We start from the raw sequence: 21,030 nt of genomic DNA, 5'->3' as shown, positions 1-21,030 counted from the left end.
ATTCTTTTCATTTGCCACACAGCCCAGAATTAGGGTCCCAGCCAGCCTCTAGCCAGTTCCAGAATCTCAAGGCAAGGGAATCCCTAGACAAGGACTGTTAGTTTTTGCTTTTGGTTAGCCTTCAAGTGGTCTCATTTCTTTTCAGTGGTTGCTCTGTTTCCTGTGCGTTCCAGATGAATTAGTTAAAATCCAATAAGAAGCCAAGGGGACGGCTGCAAAGAGACTGGAAAAAGGAGGTAGAGTTAAGGCCTAAGAGCAGACTGGGACTAGGGGAAACCCAGAAACCAGCAGACAAGGAACAAGGGTGTAGAAGGCAGGGTGTAGAAGGCAGGCTGGCCAACAGACACCAGCAATCAAGTCCCAGAGCTGGTGTACTGGGAGAGAGAAAAGGAACGAATCAGGTTGAAGACCAAGTAGAAGCGGCAAAATGTGGGAATACACTGCAGATTCTCATAAGTCACTGAAAAGGAGGCAGTGCCACCCCTCTAGATGTCTCCTCTAAAGTAACTGCCAGATCAGGAAGTAATCCTGGGGCCTGCAGATTGCCCACATCTGAAAGTGGGACATAATGAGACCTCGCCAGAATTTGGAAGGGGAGGTAAGAATGAGTCTGCCCCATGCTTTGATGCAGAACATGCTTTTATCCCCAGAACATCCTGTGCTGCCTGGAGGCCAAGACCAACGGCAGCCTTCAGGTCAGCACTCACACAGGACCCTATCCGAAGACAGTTGGGAGAGACAGGTAATGCTAAGTTAAAGAAGTGGTTGTCTGGGACGCAATAGTAGATCTGAGTCAAGCAATGTTAGCAAAGCAAAGGAAGGCCTGGTGGTGAGAGAAAATGGAAAAAGCTCAGAGAGAAAAAAAGTCTGAAGCTGAGCACCAAGACAGCAAGTCAGTTCCTTTTCCCCCCACTCTCTGCCGAACTAATGGAAATGTGAGAAAAGAAAAGCTTTTGTCCTCTAAAAACAAATTAGTCATTTCTCCTTCGGCTTGTAATTGAACACACAAACCTACCCAAGCACTTCGAAACAAGTCCACAGGGCTAGTTTTTATATTCCACGATAATCATAACACACTTGGAGCATATCATCTGAGAGAGATAATGTGAGCTCACTCCTGGAGCAACACTAGGAATGTGGCAATAAGAGACTGCCTTGTTTTCCAAACCCTGCTCCCAAAATGGGGGGTACATTTTTTGAGATAGCAGCACTGTGGTTGTACTGAACCCCAGGAGGCCACTAGAGCGCTCCAGAGTCATGAATTCACGTTCCAACTAGGGGAATCAAACTTGCACGGAAATTATTATAGCCAAATCTGGAATCTCATTGCCTTTGGTTGGTCTCTCTTGAGCTGAAAATGCTGTCAGATGCTGAATGGAACACAGGAAAAAGAATCAAATGAATGAGCCTTATCTAAGACCCCAGGAGACCTTGCTGAAGTTACATGGCAACTATTTTGAACTTGAGAAAAGACATCAAGGTTAGTCTGAGTGTTATGGATCATGTCTGAAAATCTAACTATAAACCAGATTTTTTTCTCCTCTGTAATTAGGTTTATATACCGCAAAGGAACTAATCTTCTGAAGATTCTCAGTCTAAGGTTTTGGTTGTTTTGTTTTTTTTCCTTTAAGATACCACTTACAATTGCGACATCTGAGCCAAATAAGGGACTCAGATATGCCTGAAAAATTGAAACTGTAAGAAGCCAATGTGCTTTAGTGGAAAGAGTGCTGGTTTCTTTTCTTCCTGCTTATGTTGGTCAGGCTTCAATTCCTCGTCATGTATTTGGGGGCTAATAAGTCCTCCTGAATTCCCTGAGGCTCCTGCCAAGATTAGTTTCTCAAAAAATATTGTTAAAGCCGTCTAGAAACTATAAAGCAATATTAAGTATTAATTATCATCATCATTATTATTACAATTAGAAACAACCAGCTTAAGCATGAGCATAGGACATCATAACCTGGTAGAAAAGATAAACACAGTTGCAGATACAAATCATGTAGGTTTATCTGAAAATCTAACCTTTATTCTAGGCTGAGAGGCAATCTTTTTTTGTGATCTGCAAGTTTCAAGAAATGGTTTAGCGATTTTGAATTGTAAAAGCATGGGGGAAAAATGCTTAAAACAGATTATAAGCTTAGCATTTAAACTGCAGATGTGATTACTAAGCACCTAAAGATTTCTAGTATTTTGGGGAAAAAAATGAATTGCAAACCAATTATACTCAGGATGGTGTAGAGAAAGCATAGTGAACTTGAAGTTATCCCTTTAACGGAAGTCAGGAACAGGAAGCTGAGTGAAATGTCTCAGTGGGAACAACATTTCTAGTACAGACATCAGCTACAAATGATTTCTGTCTAACCTTTGCCCAGGACGGTTTGTACATTTTAACACTGCGATCATGGTTTCGTCCTCTCTCCTTATTTACATATGTTCTCCAAGGTAAAGCTTAAGCCATAGGGGAGAGAGGATGCAGTAAAGGGCCTAGATAATTTACTAGGTCACGAAGTCACCACCCGAATAAGGAAATATAGGGGATGGTATGGAAATTAAGAGCCAAAAGATCACTTTAAATTACTGGTAATTTCTGATGCACAAACTCATTCCTTTATTCCTGGCCACATGAAATTAATATGCACTCTACACCTAAAGACATGCAGTCTTTAGCACATATTCTTCAAAGTTTGTAACATATGCATATACATTACTAATATATAATATAATTAACATCACCAGTAATAATAACTCTATTTCCACTAAACCCTTGGGATAGCCTAGAAGACTTGAAATTGATTTACTTTTCTGCCCCCTAAAGGGCAAAATTAGGGCTGCAGAATAAGGTTACTTCCAGCATCACCCCACCCACTCAACAAATCACGATACTAAGAGCAAGTGTGAGAGGGGAAATGACATTTGAGGCTGCTGTCTTACTACTCCCCACCATTCACCCCATCCCTCAACACACACATCACATGTTCACTTAGTACATGTGTGGAGAGTGAACCTGGTGAGGTTAAACACAATTTGTCCCACTGTAAACTGCTCACTGGTGGCAGATCTGAGACCGACACTCAGGTCTCCTGATTCCTTCTTTCTACCTCACTGCACATGCGATGATACCATGGTTCTACATGAGACAGGGTTTCTGTTGTTTAAAAAACAAAACATTTAGAACAGTATCAATTCAGATAAAGAGTAAATATGGTCTTAAGTGCCTCTTTGATTTCTGATTGTTCATCAGTGCCTTACACTTAACAAGTCTGTGCAAAATATATCTTTAAAATACACAAGAGCTAATATATATATATCACATTTTGGATGTTAGCATTTAATGCTGAGAACAGCACAACAATTCAGATTTGGCTTTGCCAGCTAACAGCAGAAACAGTCCTCTGGAGAGGTTCTGAATGTGAAGTAACAGGCTAGAAAACAGATATACTGCTGGCATTTTTTGTAAAAGTGCAATGACATAAAAACAGACATCTGGCTCGTTGTGAGCAGTGCCTACCAAATAAAAACAATTTCATGTTTGCTATAAACTCAAGTTTGAGTATTTTTTGATAATATCTAACTCATGAGTATTTTGGATAAATGACTTGGGCCAAATGTGCATTTTAAATTTTGTCTCCCTTTCAGGAAAAGAACAAAGGTGTATTTGGGAAGCAAGAGACATGGTCTTCTGCAATAAGATCCCCTTTTGGGTTGTAAGTAAATCAAAGGGATTGGACTCAGTGACTTTTAAGATTGCTTCTAGTTTTCAAATGAAGCAACTGCTAATTAAGGACTATAAAAACGTTCAGCTTAGGGTGCCTGGGTAGCTCTCAGTCAGTTAAGCATCCAACTCTTGGTTTTGGCTCAGGTCATGGTTTCCTGGTTGTGGGATCAAGCTCCACATGGGACTCCAAGCTCAGTGTGGAGTCTGCTTCAGATTCTCTCTCCCTCTCCCTCTGCTCCTCCCACCTCATGTGCATAGACATATTCTCTCTAAAATAAACAAATAAAATCCTCAAAAAACAAAACAGTTCAGCTCCTTAAAAATAGTTATGATGGGGGAAAAAAAAGAGAAATCAGTGGTAAGAGGACAACCCTTTAAATGTCACAGAAATAATGAGCACTCACTGGAGGGTTCAATATTTAACAGAAATTAGGTAGACATCACAAACAAATATGGCTGTAGGAAATTGTGAAGTAAAACCTGCACCTAGGACCCGTAACATTATGCTAGTCAATATGGAACTTCTTCCTGGTTATCCATAAGCCTCTGGAGCATTCCATCTGAATGTATTTAGAGGTACTGGGAGGTGTGCTGAGGGAAAGCTCATGAGAGGAACACTGCTGACATGCCCATGCCCAACCAACCAACCAACCAATCAGGAGAGCTCCAGGCTGGCTCTCTTCTGCCTCCCATAAGCATCTGCCTGCAACATGAATGCAATATTTTTAGTTATAAGTTTGTCAAAGGTTATAAGTGCTCCTCTGACAAATTAAGCTCCATACAACACACTGCCTGACCCTTAGCAGGGTCAAAAATCTGTCAGTTTTGATTTGGAAATTAAAAACAACCAGGGACGCCTGGGTGGCTCGGTGGTTGGGCGTCTGCCTTTGGCTCAGGTTGTGATCCTGGGATCCAGGGTCGAGTCCCATGCTGGGCTCCCCGTGGGGAGCCTCATTCTCCCTCTGCCTATGTCTCTGCCTCTCTCTCTGAGTCTCTCATGAATAAATAAATAAGTCTTTTGAAAAAAAAATAATTAAAAACAACCAAATTATGAGCTCTCAGGTATAGTGCTATTGGGTGAACCTATATAAGTTATGCATTTTTAAGCTTTTCCAACACAGACTACCTGAAATCATACAGAAAATACTGCTGCTTTTACCTTCTGTAGGGTGAATGGCATCCAAGAAGAGTTGCTTGTTTGACCATTTATCCCCACTTCCTAAAAGCAACGACAGAGAAAGAAAGTGAAACTCTTATTTCTAGGACACATAACACTAGAAAAAGAAAACAATACACAATACAGCTTATATATGAAACATTATCACACAAATGAAGCAGAGTTTTATTTTAACTATTTAATTCTCAAAATGGCATTTGCCAATTAAAATAATCAGGCTATACAGGATATGGATAAAAAGAAACAAATTTGCCTTATATGAAATACACTATTGGATAATTTCTATGACTTTAGTTAAGATAACTGAAGATCAGTTAAAAGGGAATGCTAAAAGCTGACATTTTTACCCAAAGGGTGAGGTTTCTCTACTGGAAGGAGGGTAAAAATATTAACATACAAAACAAACCTAAGAGGCTGGAGTGGAGGTGAAAATAAAGGCCAAATTAAGTAAAAGGTTACATACAGGAACATATAGGCACATATATCTACACATGGAAGACAGGTGTATTTAAAGCCTCATTCCAGAAACACAAAAGGCTTCACATCTGGCCATGCAAGTAGGATGGGAATGGGCATCGGATGGATGAGTAGGCTCATAGTAGTCACGACATAACATGCAAGGCGATGCTAAAGAAAGCCCAACTTCCGGGACATGTGGCTGTACTAAATCAGATGGGGAGATTTATCTTTTATGTGAAAGAAGAATAGGAGTCCTGAACTATGAGAAGAAGGAAATCTTCAGATAAGCCCTGAAGAGGTTCAAGGGCCCATCAAAATCATAATAATAAGATAGATGCTCAGAGCGAAGAGTTGGCGGAGGGCAATGCATCTCTATTGCCCTCTGGAAATAAGTTATGTGGCTGAAGGGGGTGGGAAGATCCTGGCAAATGAAGTAACACAGACTGGGAAAAAAGAGAGGTTATGACTAAGGAGTGAATCCTCCTAGACAAGAATCCTCAAGGGTCAGAGAAAGTACAGAAATGGTAGCACTTTCATACAAACAGGAAACTCCTAAGGTTTCAGGAGGTAGGAAAACGTGGTCCTGGTTTGAAGGCTGCCAGACATGAGGAAAAACGAGAACAGTCAAAGAAAATAAGTGTATAAGAGCTCAAGAAGACTAAGTTACACAATGCACCAAATATGGATGAAAACAAAGCAATTTTAGGATTCATACGGAACTCTGAAAATAGAGACATTACGGGATTTGAGTGGGAATCCAAGTGAAGGAGATCTCTTTGCAATTAGCTGCGGAGTCTGGAAATAATGAATATGCCTGCATTAGGAGCCGATGACACTGAAGCAAGCCAAGGGGAGGAAAAGGCAAAGGCGGTGCACAGAAGCGGTACTCAAAGATGAATTCACAATGGAGGTGGCCAAGAAACCTTGATGGAGGATGGAAGGCACCAATACCTTTTTCCGGAACATTAGGCTTCTCCTTTTTGTGCTTATATTTGCTGACAATTTTGTGGAATAAGTTCTTTTTCTGAGACTGGAAAGGACCTACAGACAATATTAATATAAATATATTTTAAATTTACAGTGTTTCATAAAACAATACTGTGTGTTCCTAAACAATTACACCCTCCACCCACCTGTGGTACAAGCAAACTGAGTCACAAGATATGTCATCTTGCATAGCTTTACTCATCTAACTACTAGTGCTCAGCGCCCTTCTTTAGGTTTAAATTTAAAACCCAGTTTAATTTTCCTTAGAAAGTGTACTGGGCAGAAGCCCCCGTTAGGGTCGGGACTCTCTAAGCAGAAACTGCAGATTGAGTGACCACAGACAGACCACAACCCATTAACAGCAGAGAAGCTGCAGTCTTTAACAAAGAAGCAATTTTACTTTATTTAGATTCCTCAGTTTTCTTGAAGGAAAGGATGGCAGGAGCATTTCTTCTGAGAAATTTGGTTTTCATAACAAGAATAGCACTTTCAGGACAAAAAATGGCCTGATAGCATCAGAGAGCCTTCTAGCCTTTGCTGAGGTTATTCCAGTAAGAAAACATGCTTTAAAAAAATAGAAAAATATTTGCCAAAAAAAAAAGGGGGGGTGGGAAAGGAGAGAAGTCTCAGATTGTATCTTCGTTTTTCTCAGATAAAGAAAACAGAACTAAGATTTTTCAATCACCCAATCAGAAATGCCAACAGCAGCACTGACCTCCCCAAAGCAGGTTTCTTTCTATACTTAGCTGATATTTCTATGTGTAACTGACTCAAATCGTTTTATGTAACTTCTGTTTGCTCATCTGTAAATGCGGATAGTGATAGTGCCTAACTCCAAGAGTTGACATGAGGATTTAAAAAATTAGAGACTCCATAAGCCACCTCTGCTCTAACTACCCTCCTGCCGGTATCTGCATCCACATGCATGCCCTCCTGACCAAGACAAACTATTTATTTCCTGCCTAAAGTATGCAACTCACTGGCTTTGATGTTCACATATGTCTGCAACTGTCACTAGCTTTAGAACACTTCCATCACCTTAAAAATAAACCCCATTTCCTTTAGCTATCACCCTTCCCTATTTCTGCATTCCCTCTGTCCCTAAGCAATCACGAATCTACTGTCTCTACCAAGATCTGTCTATTATGGAAATCTCATGTAAATGAATCATGGAATGATTTTGTATCTGGAGTCTTTCACTTGCTATTATGTTTGCAAGGCTCATCCATGTTGTAACATGTATTAGCATTTCACTCCTTTTTAAAGGATGAATGGTATTCCACTGTATGGATATGCAACATTTTGTTTGTTCACTCATCAGCTGATAGATATCTGGGTTGTTTCCACGTTTTGGATATTATGAATCAACCTGTTATGGATATTCATATATAAGCTTCTTGTGTGGACAAGCATGTTCATTTTTTTTGAACATATACCTAGCAGTAGAATTGCTAGGTCATATTACCATATGTTTATAAGCTTTTGGAGGAACTGCCAGACTATTTAACATCGTTGTCTTTGATTATGACCATCATAAGGCTGAATTTCTTTAATTATAGTTTTGATTTGCATTTTCTGGGTGACTGATAATATCAATCCTCTTTTCAAGGGCTCACAGGCCATTTGTATACCTTCTTTAGAGAAATGTTGATTCTGATAATTTGTCCATTTTTTAAAAAAAATTTTTTTAAAGATTTATTTATGATAGACATAGAGAGAGAGAGAGGAAGAGACACAGGAGGAGGGAGAAGCAGGCTCCATGCCGGGAGCCCGATGCAGGACTGGATCCTGGGACTCCAGGACCGCACCCCGGGCCAAAGGCAGGCGCTAAACTGCTGAGTCACCCAGGGATCCCCTAATTTGTCCATTTTTAGACTGAGTTGTCTTTCTTTTTATTGAGTTGTAGGAGTACTTTATATATTCTAGAGAAAAGTCCTTTATCAGATATGTAGTTTGTAAATATTTTCTCACATTCTGTGGACTGTCTTTTTTCTTTATTAATGTCCTATGAAGCACAAAAGTTTTAAATTTTGAAAGAGTCAAATCTATTTACTTTGTATTTTGGTGTCATATTAAAGGATCCATGGCCAAATCTGAGGTCATTAAGATTGACCTCTATGGGGGCAGCCCGGGTGGCTCAGCGGTTTAGTGTTGCCTTCAGCCCAGGGTGTGATCCTGGAGACCTGGGATTCAGTTCCACGTCAGGCTCCCTGCATGGAGCCTGCTTCTCCCTCTGCCTGTGTCTGTGCCTCTCTCTCTCTCTCTCTCTCTCTCTCTGGGTCTCTCATGAATAAATCAATAAAATCTTTTTTTTTTTTTTTTTTAAAGATTGACCTCGATGTTTTCCTCATAAAGTTTTATAGCTTTAGCTTTTACAAAGAGGTCTTTGTTCCATTTCAAGTTAATTTTTGTATATTGTGTGAGGTAAGTTTACAGTCCAAATTCATTCTTTTGTATGTAGTTATTGAGTTGTCCCAGCATCATTTTGAAAAGACTATTCTTTTTCCCACTGAGTACTACTGGCTTCCTCATTAAAAAACTGTTGGCCTAATAGGTCTATTTCTGGGTCCTCAATTCTATTCCACTACCTATGTAACTATGTCAGTACCACCCTCTCTTCTTGCCTACTGGTTTCTGTGGCTAGTTTTGAAATTGAAAAAATTACTTTGGCCATTCTGAATCCCTCTCAATTCCATATTTATTTTAGGATCTCTTAATATCTATAAAAGAAAATGTCATTCTAACAGGGATTGGGTTGAATCATAGATTAATTTGAAGGACTGTTTCCACCTTAACAATATTAAGTCTTCCAATCCATGAACATGGGATGTTTTTCCATTTCTTATGATTGTCTTTCTTTCAACAATATTTTGTAGTTTTCAATGTGCTGCACATCTTTTGTTAAATTTATTCCTACGTACTTTACTCTCTTTGATGTTATTATAAATGAATTGTTTTCCTAAATTCACTTTTAGATTGTCATTGAAATTATATGGAGATACAACTGATTTTTCTAAATTTTTTTAAAAGATTTTTATTTATTTATTTATTCATAGAGACAGAGAGAGAGAGAGAGAGAGAGGCAGAGACATAGGCAGAGGGAGAAGCAGGCATCAGGCAGAGAGCCTGATGTGGGACTCGATCCAGGGTCTCCAGGATCACGCTCTAGGCTGCAGGCAGCACTAAACCGCTGCGCCACTGGGGCTGCCCCTGATTTTTCTAACTTAAATTCTAGTTAGTTGACATACAGTTCAATATTGGTTTCAGGAGCAGAGTTCAGTAGTTCATCATTTACATACAATATCCACTGCTCATCATAACAAGTGCCCTCCTTTAATACCATCATCAATCTATCCCTCCATCAACCCTCCATTTGTTCTCTATGGTTAAGAATCTCTTACAATGTTTCCATCTCTCTTTTTCCCCCCTTCTGAATGTTCAACCATTTTGTTTCTTAAATTCCACAAAGTGAAATCATATGGTATTTGTCTTTATTTGATTGACTTATTTCACTTGGCATAATACACTCTAGCTTCATTCACATCGTTGCAAATGGCAAAATTTTGTTCTTTTGGATGGCTGAGTAGTATTCTATTGTGTACACACACACACACATCACATCTTTAGCCATTCATCAGTCAATGGGCATTTGGGCTCCTTCCATATTTTGGCTATTGTTGATAATGCTGCTATAAACACTGGGATGCATGTACTTCTATGAATATGTATTTTTGTATCCTTTGGGTAAATACCTAGTAGTGCAATTGCTGGATCATAGGGTAGTTCTATTTTTAGCTTTTTGAGGAACCACCATATTGTTCTCCAGAGTGGCTACACCAGCTGGCATTTCCACCAACAGTGCAAGAGGGTTCCCCTTTCTCCAAATTCCAACTTTTTTGTGTGTCCTACAACCCTGTTGAACTCATTCATTCATAAGTAGTTCTTCTGGGGACACCTTAGGTTCTCTATGTAAAACATCATGTCATCTGTGAATAGAAATAGTTCTTCTTCTTCCTTTACTCAATATACATGTCTTTTGTTTCTTTTTCTTGCCTAATTGCCCTGGCTAGAACCTCAACTACAATGTTGAACAAAAGGGCTGGGAATAGACATCCTTATTTTGTTCCCTACCTTAGGGGGGCAAGTATTGTCTTTCACTATTAAATACGATGTTGTGTGATTTTTGTAGATGCCCTTTATCAACTACTCTGAGTTTGTTGAATATTCTCATGAAACATGTTCTGTATCTATTAAGAGGATCATGTGAATTTTCTGTTGTTGTTTTATTGATATAGTATATTACATTAATTGACTTTTTGGATGTTAAACTAACCTTGCGTTCTGGGAGTAAAATCTTGCTTGGTAATGGTATAATTCTTATTATACATTGCTGGATTTGGTTTGTAGTATTTTGTTAAGGATTTTTATGTCTGTATTTGGAAGAGCTATGACCTCTGGTTTTTCTTGTGATATTTTTGTCTAGTTTTGACATTAGGGTGATAATTGGTTTCATGGAATTAATTAGAAAATATTCCCTCCTCTTCTTATTTTTGAATGAGCTTGTGAAAAATTGATATTAATTCTTCTTTAAATGTTTGATAGAATTTAGCAGTGAAGCCTGGGTCTGTGTCCCCCCACCCCCTTTGGTACTTCTGTGATTACTAAATTCAATTTCTTTAGTAGTTATTGTTCTATTCAAACTATTTCTTAAGTCAGTGTTGGTAGTTTGTGCTTTCTAGGAATTATGCAGTTCACATAGGTTATCTAATTTATTGATATGTAACTCTGATTATTGATTTGAGATCTTTTTTCTTTCTTGATATATACATTTACAGCTATAAACTCTGCTCTAAGCACTGTCTTAGTTGTGTCCCATAAATTTTGGCACGTTGTATTTTCATATTTATTCATCTCAAAGTATTTTCTGATTTCCTTATTAGTTTCTTCTTGGCCTTATTGGTTATTGAGTATATGTGCTGCCCAAGTGAGCACTAACTTACTGGCTATTTAGAATTTATTCCTTAATCTCCATATATTTCTGAGTTTCCCAAACATTTTCCTGCTGTTCCTTTTTAATTTTATTCCACTATGATCAGAAAATATAATTTGAACTACTTCAATCCTTTTAAATGTTTTGGTTTATTTTACGGCCTAGTGTATAGTGCATTCTAGAGACTGTTCTTACGTGCACTTGAGAAGAATGTATATTCTACAATTGATTGGTGGAGTGTTTAATATAAAGGCAAAGCTTGGAAATATTGGTCTGGTTCCAGACAACTGCAATAAAGCAAACATTGTAATGAAGTGAAACAAATGAATGTTTTGGTTTTCCAGTGCATATAAAAGTTATGTTTACACTATACCATAGTCTATTAGGTGTCCAATAACATTAGGTCTACCAAAAAATGTACATACTTTAATGAAAAAATACTTTATTGCTAAAAAATGCTAACCATGGGACACTTGGGTGGTTCAGTTGGTTGAGCATCTGACTCTTGATTTCGGCTCAGGTAATGATCTCAGGATGGTGAGATTGAGCCCTGCATCGGGCTCCACACTCAGCTTGTTATCTGCTTAAGAGTCTCTCTTTCCTTCTGCCCCTTCCTCCACTCTCCCTCTCTCTAAATAATAAAGATAGAATCTTTTAAAAAATGCTATTTTATCTGAGTTGTAATCACTGATCACAGATGACCAAAGTATGACACAGAGACACCAAGTGAGTAAATGTTGGAATGGCGATAGCCTTGCTTGACAGAGGATTGATATGGACCTTCAATTTGTAAACAACCCTATACCTGCTAAGTGCGATAAAATGAGGTACACACCTATGTCTGTCAGGTCTAGTGCTCAAGTTCAAGTCTTTTCTCTTTTCTTGTTGATCTTTTGCCTAGTTGTTCCATCAAACTTTTTTTTTTTCCATAGAACTTCTCATCTTCTAACGCATTATATATGCTTTGCTTAGTGTTTAGGCTTGTTTATAGTCTGGTACTCCTGCCATAATGTAACCACCATGGCAGCAGGGTTTTCTGTTTTCATTCACAAATATATTCTATATGCTAGAATGGTGTTTAGCAGAGGATTGGTTCTGAATAGTATTTGTTGTATGAACAAACAAAGCTCTTAAACCATTGGTTGGCACAAAGGAAGAGCTCAAGGAATGACAGCTGTCACTATTATTACTGATAACAGAAAGTTGTGCAAGTGTTTTTTGATGACTATATCATGCCATCCTTTTAAATAATGAAAAATAAATACTTCTGGATTAGCTGGTGGTAGTTTGAAATAGAAGATGTCTTGTTGATTTTTTTTTTTTCAGAAAAAGTGAGCAACGAGGGAAAGAAAATAAATTTAACAAATACAAAAATATATATCATGTGTACATACTACATTAATGTTACAGGTATTCTTTATAATCCATTTGCAGTCACTGCCTCCTACGTGTTTTATACAACCTGGAAACTCAGGGCTGGTGGACCAGAATGACACATAGGCATTCACAGGAAACAAAAGTGGAAGAATGCAGAAAAACAATTCTGAGACCTCTTAGGGACCATAAGGATGGATGAAATAGGTTAGGAAAGAAGAAAAGGATACATATTTTCAGACCCAACCATACTCAGTGAAATCTGAAAAGTACAATTTAAGGACAAAGCTAAAGATAGAGGTTGTCAATTTTAACATGAGAAAAGAACATCCAGAGTGATTTAGTACATAGAGGAGCTTCTGTAAACTTTTATTTTTAAACTTCCTTGCTCCTAGCCATCCCCCAAACTATAGCTATAAAACAAAACTTCAGATAAAAAAGAAATTGACAAACTTGAAGGAGTAATAGATAAGATATAATTGCAGTCACTGAGAAGTGCAATTTCAGAGTCAAGAAATGAACAATCTGACTTCTGCTCACTATTATGGTACATACATGTGACATTCTGTCTACAGGAAATAGTCAAAAATTTGTAATAAATAGCAAATATAAGGACCTTTACTACCATTTTTTCCTTTAATTATATTAATGCAGAAACATACATGGAGGGAAAAAGAAGGTAGGAAGAGAAAAGCGGGGAAGAGATTTAGAAGGAATTATTCAGAAAGCCAAAAAAAAAAAAAAAAAAAAAATTGCAAACAAGGGCACCTGGCTGGCTCACTTGGTAGAGCTTGCAACTTCTGATCTTGGGGTTTTGAGTTATAGCCCCACATCAGGGATAGAGATTATCTTTAAAAAATTCCAATAGTTGTTCACTAAACTTCTAACCTCATGTTCCAATTCCATCTCTTTCCTTCATCTCCCTATCAAATTTCTTGAAAGAGTTCGTCTACGTCCTTATTACAAAAATAACTTGCTGCTGGTAAGTAAACTAGCTTAGGACCACCTCAACTTTAGGGCCTCTACTTTATGGGATGGCCTGTACTGTGATGATATATCCATCTCCTTTGCACCCAACTTCACAGCTGGGTAGAAAATATAAAACCCCATTTTGAGAGGATAAGAGGGGTGCCACAAAGACATGAATAGTAACCTTTCTAAAACATCAATGCTGTTTCTGGGTTGCTAAAGAATGGACATTTTGGGGGTACAGAGCTGTAGTGTGACCCAGGAGCCACACCAGTATTGGCCCGGTATGATACTTTTTTCAAGGTCACCAGGTAAGGTGAATGAAGTGTGAGCCCTGTTCTTTGGAACTGTGGTAGGGAACAAATGTTACACATGACTCGAGTGGTGGTGGCTTATGCCCAGGTTCTAAGGTTTTCTGTTTCTAAGCTACAAAGAGAGCATAAGTTTTATTTTAAAACTAGGCTGTCATTTTTGTAATAGACACATAAATAATAAATAACCAAAGAAATAATAAATTCCCTCGTGATAATTTATAGCAAAGTCCTGCTGGGCATGTGGATCTGCTGACTTGAACAAGTCTCAGTAAACCAGCCCCAATCAAGTTTAGATTCACTTGAGGGGTAGGAACTACCTCATCGGGCTGGACATGAATGCCCTGTTAAGGAACTCAGGGTTACATTACAGCACGTTCCTGAAAATATCTGGTGGCAATGAAGTTGCTCCAACAGTTAACAGGGCAAATACAGAGTTCTGCTTGAACTGGCAGCTATCACTTCCTGATACGAAGGGCTGGTCTGGCTGACATCAGCTCTTTGTTCTCTCCAACTAAGAGTATCCTCAGTTTGGTTCAGTCCCACACAGGGGGGATTCTGTTTCCCAAGCTTTAATTTTGTAAACCTGCTTCTCTTATTACCATTGTGATTTTTTACAATCCCAAATCCTTAAATCACTGGGAATTCCAATCTTAAAATATAAGCATGAATTGGAAGAAAAATGAGGAGCAACAGCATGTTTGATAATAGGCTAAGGAACAATGTGAGAAGTCTGAAGACCTACAGAAGGAGAAGTGAAGTCAAAGGTCAAGCAGGGACATAATTTAAACACTCCAAGTTGAACTCAATTAACTTTTTCTTCATGACCCTACTTTGTCTGAAAATTACTATTCTGTAGAGCACTCTGACTTCTGATACTTTTATACAAAGTGCCTCATACATTAACAATATACTTAAAGTAATGTGTCAAAACCTATCTCTTAAGTTACAATTAAATTTAGACTATTAATTTAAAGCCTTCATTTGAATATATACAAGTAACTATAAGAGATACACCAGAAAACACTGCAGGCACAAGCTGTCTCAGCTGAGCTGCACCAGAAGTCAGATGGATTAAAATTTACTAGGTAATTTGTTCTTAGAAGCAAAAGGGAATTCTTTTCCTAAGTCATTGTACTCTACCTACTATAATGTAGCCTGAGCCCAGTCAGAGCAAGGTGGCATCTAGTTACTTTCATCCATTTTTGCTGTAGAATTTTTGACAAGACCCATCATATACATGAGGGACAGGGCAGAGATAGTGGAGGGGACAGTGGACAAGAGGAAGAGACTCCTTGGAAATACAGATACAAATAAGGAGGCCACCGGGGAAGCAGAAGTGTAAACCCAAGGAGATACTATGTTGTTGAGATTACAGAATTCTAGATAGCATTTCAGAAAAATTCTATACATTTTATATAAGCTGGAGTAGCTAAAATAAGTATGTAGTATAAGGCAGGGAAAAAATGTAATAACTGCTGAATGATAAACACAATCGAGAAAATATAGACAAAATAACAAATTGTTGGTGGAGAAATGAGGTTTCCTATGGGCACATGCTCTTTGATTAATAAACTGATGATCTCATACAGAGTTTTTGCTTTGAACGATTCATTATACAAAGGTGCAAAGAGTCTAGAGTCTAAGAAAACAATCTTCTCTATCCTCCAAAGATCAGGCAATTATAGCACAGCTGGTATGATAATTTCATTAATAACTTGTAGGATAGTACACTGGTGCTGCTAATGCCAAATTACAATTAGTTACAAATCCTATTTCTTTAGTTTGCTAAATAGAGAATATGTTATTTAGTTTTGCTTTAACTGCCTTTTGCTCCATGAGTCAGAATGCAGAATAAAATCCAAAGTCTTGAAAGACTTCCTATCTACGTAATTACTGATATACTGTAAGGAACCAGTGACTTTGTGGCTTGAGAGGCATAACAGAAGAGTTAAGATCATACTGTATGAAGTATAATCCAAAGCTCCAAAAAGCTATTTCACATCAAAAGAAATACTGTTAATCTCAGATGGGAGAGGAAAAACATATAACAGATAACTAAGACCCAAGAGAAGGCCTCATGAAAATAGATCCTAACTCAGGGTTTTTATAGCTTTTACAAAAATAAATCTATTGTTACATTCCCTGATAGATAATTTGGCCAACTTCAGGGCTTTAAAATGAATGTCTCAAACTACCAGGAGTAGAAGAAGAGAATACATCCTGTACATCAATCAATTAAGTTCCATTTTATTGGCTTGTCAGGTATTTATCAGCAACTTTAAATCCAAGAATTATGGGACCTCAAGATGCCTGGCATCTTTGGGCTCCCGGACTACTCTGCCTATTTCTAGATGTCTCTAGGGCACAAAGACTGTCATTTCATTTGGTAATCCATTACAGTGCTCAGCTACCTACCTGTCAACAAGGCTACTTTATTTCCTTCCTACTTATCTTGGAAGATCTCAATACAACCCTATTTTATTTTCCCAGATGAGCAAACTTGGTGATGCAACATTTCTTTTTTAATTCTTTATTCACTAGACTTGTTTTTATTGACCACAGAGGCAAACCCAGCTAATTCTGAAATCACGTTTACATTCCTCTCTGCCTTTAATCATGAAGGGGGAATTTTCTTCAGCCATACAGATCTATCTTGAGATACAGACGTCAAGTGACTCACCTCAGTTCTGTCAACTGCAGTGTGTGCAAAGGTGGTTTTAGGTTTGAGGGAGAAAGGTTTAACTTTCTTCAAAGAAACCATTATTTTTCCTAGACCTTATATAGTCCTTAAATACATGAAATTGTACCTGCTCATTAATACTTATCTCTGATCATTAATCCACGAATGCCAGGATTTGGCAAGATTTATAGAAGGAGACATATCATATTGTATCTCCCCCCATCCATCTAAAATACACCAAAAAAGGGGAATTTATCGGATTTGACATGAAACAGGCAACAGGCAGCCACTTCTGCAGGGTGATTAAAAAACTCTTCCATCAAATTCTACAAGCAACCAAAACTTGGCCACACCAGTTCCTCATCTCTCCATTTACTATCCTTATAGGAGACTAAGAGAATGAAGTCTTTCACTTCTGAATGGAAAACTGGAGGTACATTTCCTCACCAATCTTTAGATCTAAGCAAAATCAGAAGACAGGTTTCTCAACATGAGCAATGCCATCATTTTCGGCAAAAACAGTCCTTTACTGTGCTTGAATGTCCTCTGAGCAGGCTACGATGCAGAACCCAAGTCCCCACCCCATGTGTAACGGGGGTCTCACACTCACTCTTTAAAACCCCTCCTTGAACTACAGTGTTGCTCTTGATGAATGCTGGTACCCACCCAACTCATGCTGATAATGGTAAACGCCTCCCGGATATCCACAGGAAGACTCTCTGATATTCTTCAAAATGAATATGCTCAAATAGTATTTTGTTAAACTTAGCAAAACCAATTTCAGTGTACTGCTAGAGTAATATTTGCATTGGGCTTTATTTTCATTTGGTTCATACGGCTGGTAAGGAATAGAGTTTTCATCTTAGGCACATAGAACGATCTCAGGGTCTCCAGAGTCAGACCCATCACAGATGTTGAACAGAAGGAATAGGCTCGGCCAGCAGTTTCTGCTCAAGAAAAGCTCCACATCTCCAAGTTAGGATTCTGGAGAGCACAAAGTCCAAGATCACGTGTAACACTGTCAACACAGCCACATCTGTGAGGCCAAATGTGCATGCTGAGATGGCAGAGAGCAGAGGCTGAGGAGGGTAAGGAGGGAAGAAGGGAGCGAGAAGTGAGGGAGGAAGCATAGTCATCCCAGGAAGCAAGCTAAAATTCCAACTGGCTACTGCCTCACTACCTCCATCTAAATCGTTACGTATCTAAATGGAGTGGCAAAAGTGCAGAGCAGCACTGAGATGCCCGGCGTCGCGGCAGGAGGCATAGCACACATCTAACCTTTGCTGGTTTTAGTCGGTTCGGAGGACATGTTTCCAGTCTTTTTCTTTTTCCTTGGGACAGGTACGCATTTCCGGTCAAATGTAACAGGACTATATTGAGGAAGGCTGTTAAATTTTTTTTCAAATTCTTCATCCAGCTTTGCTGAGCTAATAAGAGAAGGGTCATAGAATCGATCAGCACATGACATAAACATTTAAGCAGAAAATAATACAAGATAGATTTTAAGATATTCCATTTGAAAACAGGGTCCCCGAGAATTAGGGCACTGTTGATAGATTCTGTGCAAGGACAAAAAACATCTGAGAAGATTTATCAGCACAGTTTTTGCAATCAATTCACATGGAAGCTTACCTATTGCCCTTAGAAAAGCAAAAGCATGATTTAAAATAAAAGAATATTTTTGAAGTTTTCTCCACTGGCATGGATATTTCTCATGAAGTTCAATACAAAGCATATTCCATCCAGACAAGTTTCTCATTCTAAAGATTCATATTTATGTATCTATATTGGCAAGCTTATTGGTAATGTAGTATATACCAGTACTTTTATGAGGTTTGTTTTAAAAAAAAAATTTATTGACTAGTACTTGATTAAAACATATCCAACACACAAAGAAAGCACAAACAAAAATTCTGAGTATCGGAAAAATTCTGGAGAGTTGACCAGGATGATGATAAAGTACTCAACAACAAGGAAAGCCAGTTTTCAATGAACACACTGGCAGAGAGGCAGCTACGCTTTAAGGCAAACCATGGATGAGTTCAGAAATGGCACCAGCAAAGTTGGGGAATCCTCAGGCTGCTTCTGACTGTCTCTAAGGCCTCCACCCAGCCATGGCAGCATGCCTCCTGGATCCTTTCACTTGCTCAGACTTATTAACTAAGATGAAACCCAAACAGATGGGAGAAACTACAGCAGAATGGCTATGGATGCAAAATGGAAGGCATTCTGGGAAGAGAGCAGCTTTGAGTTAGCTTATAAGAAGCTAAGAGCTAATGTGTCAGGCTGCTGCTTAGGGCATATACTTGAGGTCTGTCCACCTAAAACTATTAAGAGTTGGGCAGCAGAGACCAGACAGTCTGATGACTATCAGGATGGTCAATGGAAAAAAGCCATTACTACGTTCTATCAAAGCAGGGAGGGTGGTAGGTGGGGGTGATGCTCCGTCATTAATAAAACCATTTTTTTTTTTTTTTTTTTTGCAGTTTGAAACATCTATACTAATGGAAAATCAGATAATAACCAGATACTATCAGAAAGGGATCTATAAATTTGTGACTTTTTCAGATACTCTGAGAAACCAAAAGAAAATTATGAAAATGTGAGATAGAACTCATAAGATCTCTTGGGACTATTTTTCTTTTCTTTTTTCACCTAGAATCATCATCTGTTTCTCTTGGGGGAGGTCTGGAAGATTAGAACTGCCAATACTCAGTGAATTTTTTGTGGCTACAAACAACACATTTTCTACGATAAAAGGGGTTAAAATGCTTATTTAGAAATCTCAGAGAACACTGATGAGAATTGGCATTTCTCACTGCTCATGCACTATGTTGGCGTGTTCTAAACAAAGCAGACCCAGAGAGTCTAATTCTGACAGGCCTATACAAAGGGGGGAAGGGCAGAAACACAGGACAGAGCAGAGGTTTACTGTTGCTTAAAGCCTACAGAAAAGCCACACTCCCAGTTACATGCATGTGCCTTCCTTAGAAATTATTAAAACTAAAACAACCCCCACACCAATCTTTTTTCAGGGAGAGGTTTTCAAAGGACTGTTTCAACTTTTCTTGCTCCCAGAGAAGATTGGCAGAATCACCTCTCACAGCATCAGCCGTTTCTAATGGAAGCATCAGACACCTTTCTGCTGGAGAGTCTTAATGCCTGCTTTATTCCCCAGGGACTGCATACTGTCTGCAGTGAGGCCTGCTCCTCCCTGTGACTAGACCCACAGGGCAATGGTTGTTCCAGAAGATAGAGAGCATTAGTCCTCAACTCAGTGGTCACTTTTTAAGGAAATCTTGCATTTGAAAATACCATTTGACAATAATGAATGTGAGAATTATGTCACTGTTTAGTGTAAGCAAGACTAATGTGAACTGTTTTGGACTTTTACAATATTCGAAAGGAAATACATTAAGAATTATAAAAATCTCATCTTAAAATAAATAATCTCGAGGTGGGACGCTTGGGTGACTCATGCTCAGGGCATGATTCCGGGGTCCTGGGATCGAGTCCCACAAGGGGCTCCCTGCATGGAGCCTGCTTCTCTTCTCTGCCTCTCTCTCTGTGTCTCTTATGAATAAATAAAATCTTAAAGAAAAAAAATCTCAAGGAATTTAGCAACACGAGAAATAATTACCACTCTCCTACTTTGTGATGACCTAGTGCCTCAGAATTAACCAGATTTTAAAGCACTGTAACTTCCAAGGGAAAAAAAATACATTATTCTACTAACAGAAATGCAAATATTTATGAATAAACCAAATACTCCGAACGCATGGAATTTGCATACCTTTAAACATACTTATGAAAAAATATAAAAATGCACTTATTTCCATTTAATGTATTCTTTTCAAATTGGGTTAATAAGAAATCTCGAAGGATTTTTAAAATAGTACAACTGCATATGCAGATACTTTCCTTACCAATATAAAGTACTGAATCTCCTAACCAACAAAATGTTTTATATTAAGAGTCTTTGGAATAACATTAAAAATGAAAAAATTCTTATTGATTTTATCTTGATGTCTGCTATTGCTTGATACTGCATTTCAACACATAATTAATTACTGAATATTCTCTGTAGCAGGGGAATAGTCAATCTAACATTTTTATCTTGCAGCAATAGAACATGGTTTAAACAAAAAAGGTTAGAGGCAGAAACATAATTGTATTTACCCTACATTTTTGAGCTGTCCTCTTATTTTATAAATATATATACATAACCTTTAGAAATATTAAATAAAATATGTACAGTAAGTCAAATGGGCAAAATGTAAACATGCTTATATAATATCCATTGTAAACCTGAGTTGGAAAAATGTGTCCTGGCAATATTAACGTCACACCTCTAATACATGATGG

General features: G+C 38.2%; 1 protein-coding gene across 11 annotated transcripts in view; it reads right to left on the bottom strand.

The window, feature by feature from the left end:
* The window catches only part of BBX (BBX high mobility group box domain containing), a 267,943-nt gene that overhangs the window by 12,457 nt on the left and 234,456 nt on the right, over positions 1–21,030 (bottom strand). For 8 of the 11 annotated variants that reach the window (XM_025990005.2, XM_025990009.2, XM_025990008.2 and 5 more), the window contains 3 exons: positions 17,944–18,092; positions 6,303–6,392; positions 4,875–4,934 (listed from right to left, as the gene is read on the bottom strand). In XM_025990005.2, coding sequence (XP_025845790.1) covers positions 4,875–4,934; positions 6,303–6,392; positions 17,944–18,092 — 299 coding nt within the window. The remainder of the gene's footprint in view (positions 1–4,874; positions 4,935–6,302; positions 6,393–17,943; positions 18,093–21,030) is intronic. The other 3 variants (XM_025990010.2, XM_072722442.1, XM_072722438.1) reach the window with 1 other exon arrangement.

This window comes from Vulpes vulpes, chromosome 1 (assembly GCF_048418805.1).
Source record: "Vulpes vulpes isolate BD-2025 chromosome 1, VulVul3, whole genome shotgun sequence".
NCBI classification, from domain to species: Eukaryota; Metazoa; Chordata; class Mammalia; order Carnivora; family Canidae; genus Vulpes; species Vulpes vulpes.
Note: the sequence above shows the minus strand (reverse complement) of the source record. Positions and strands in the feature narration are given on the sequence as shown.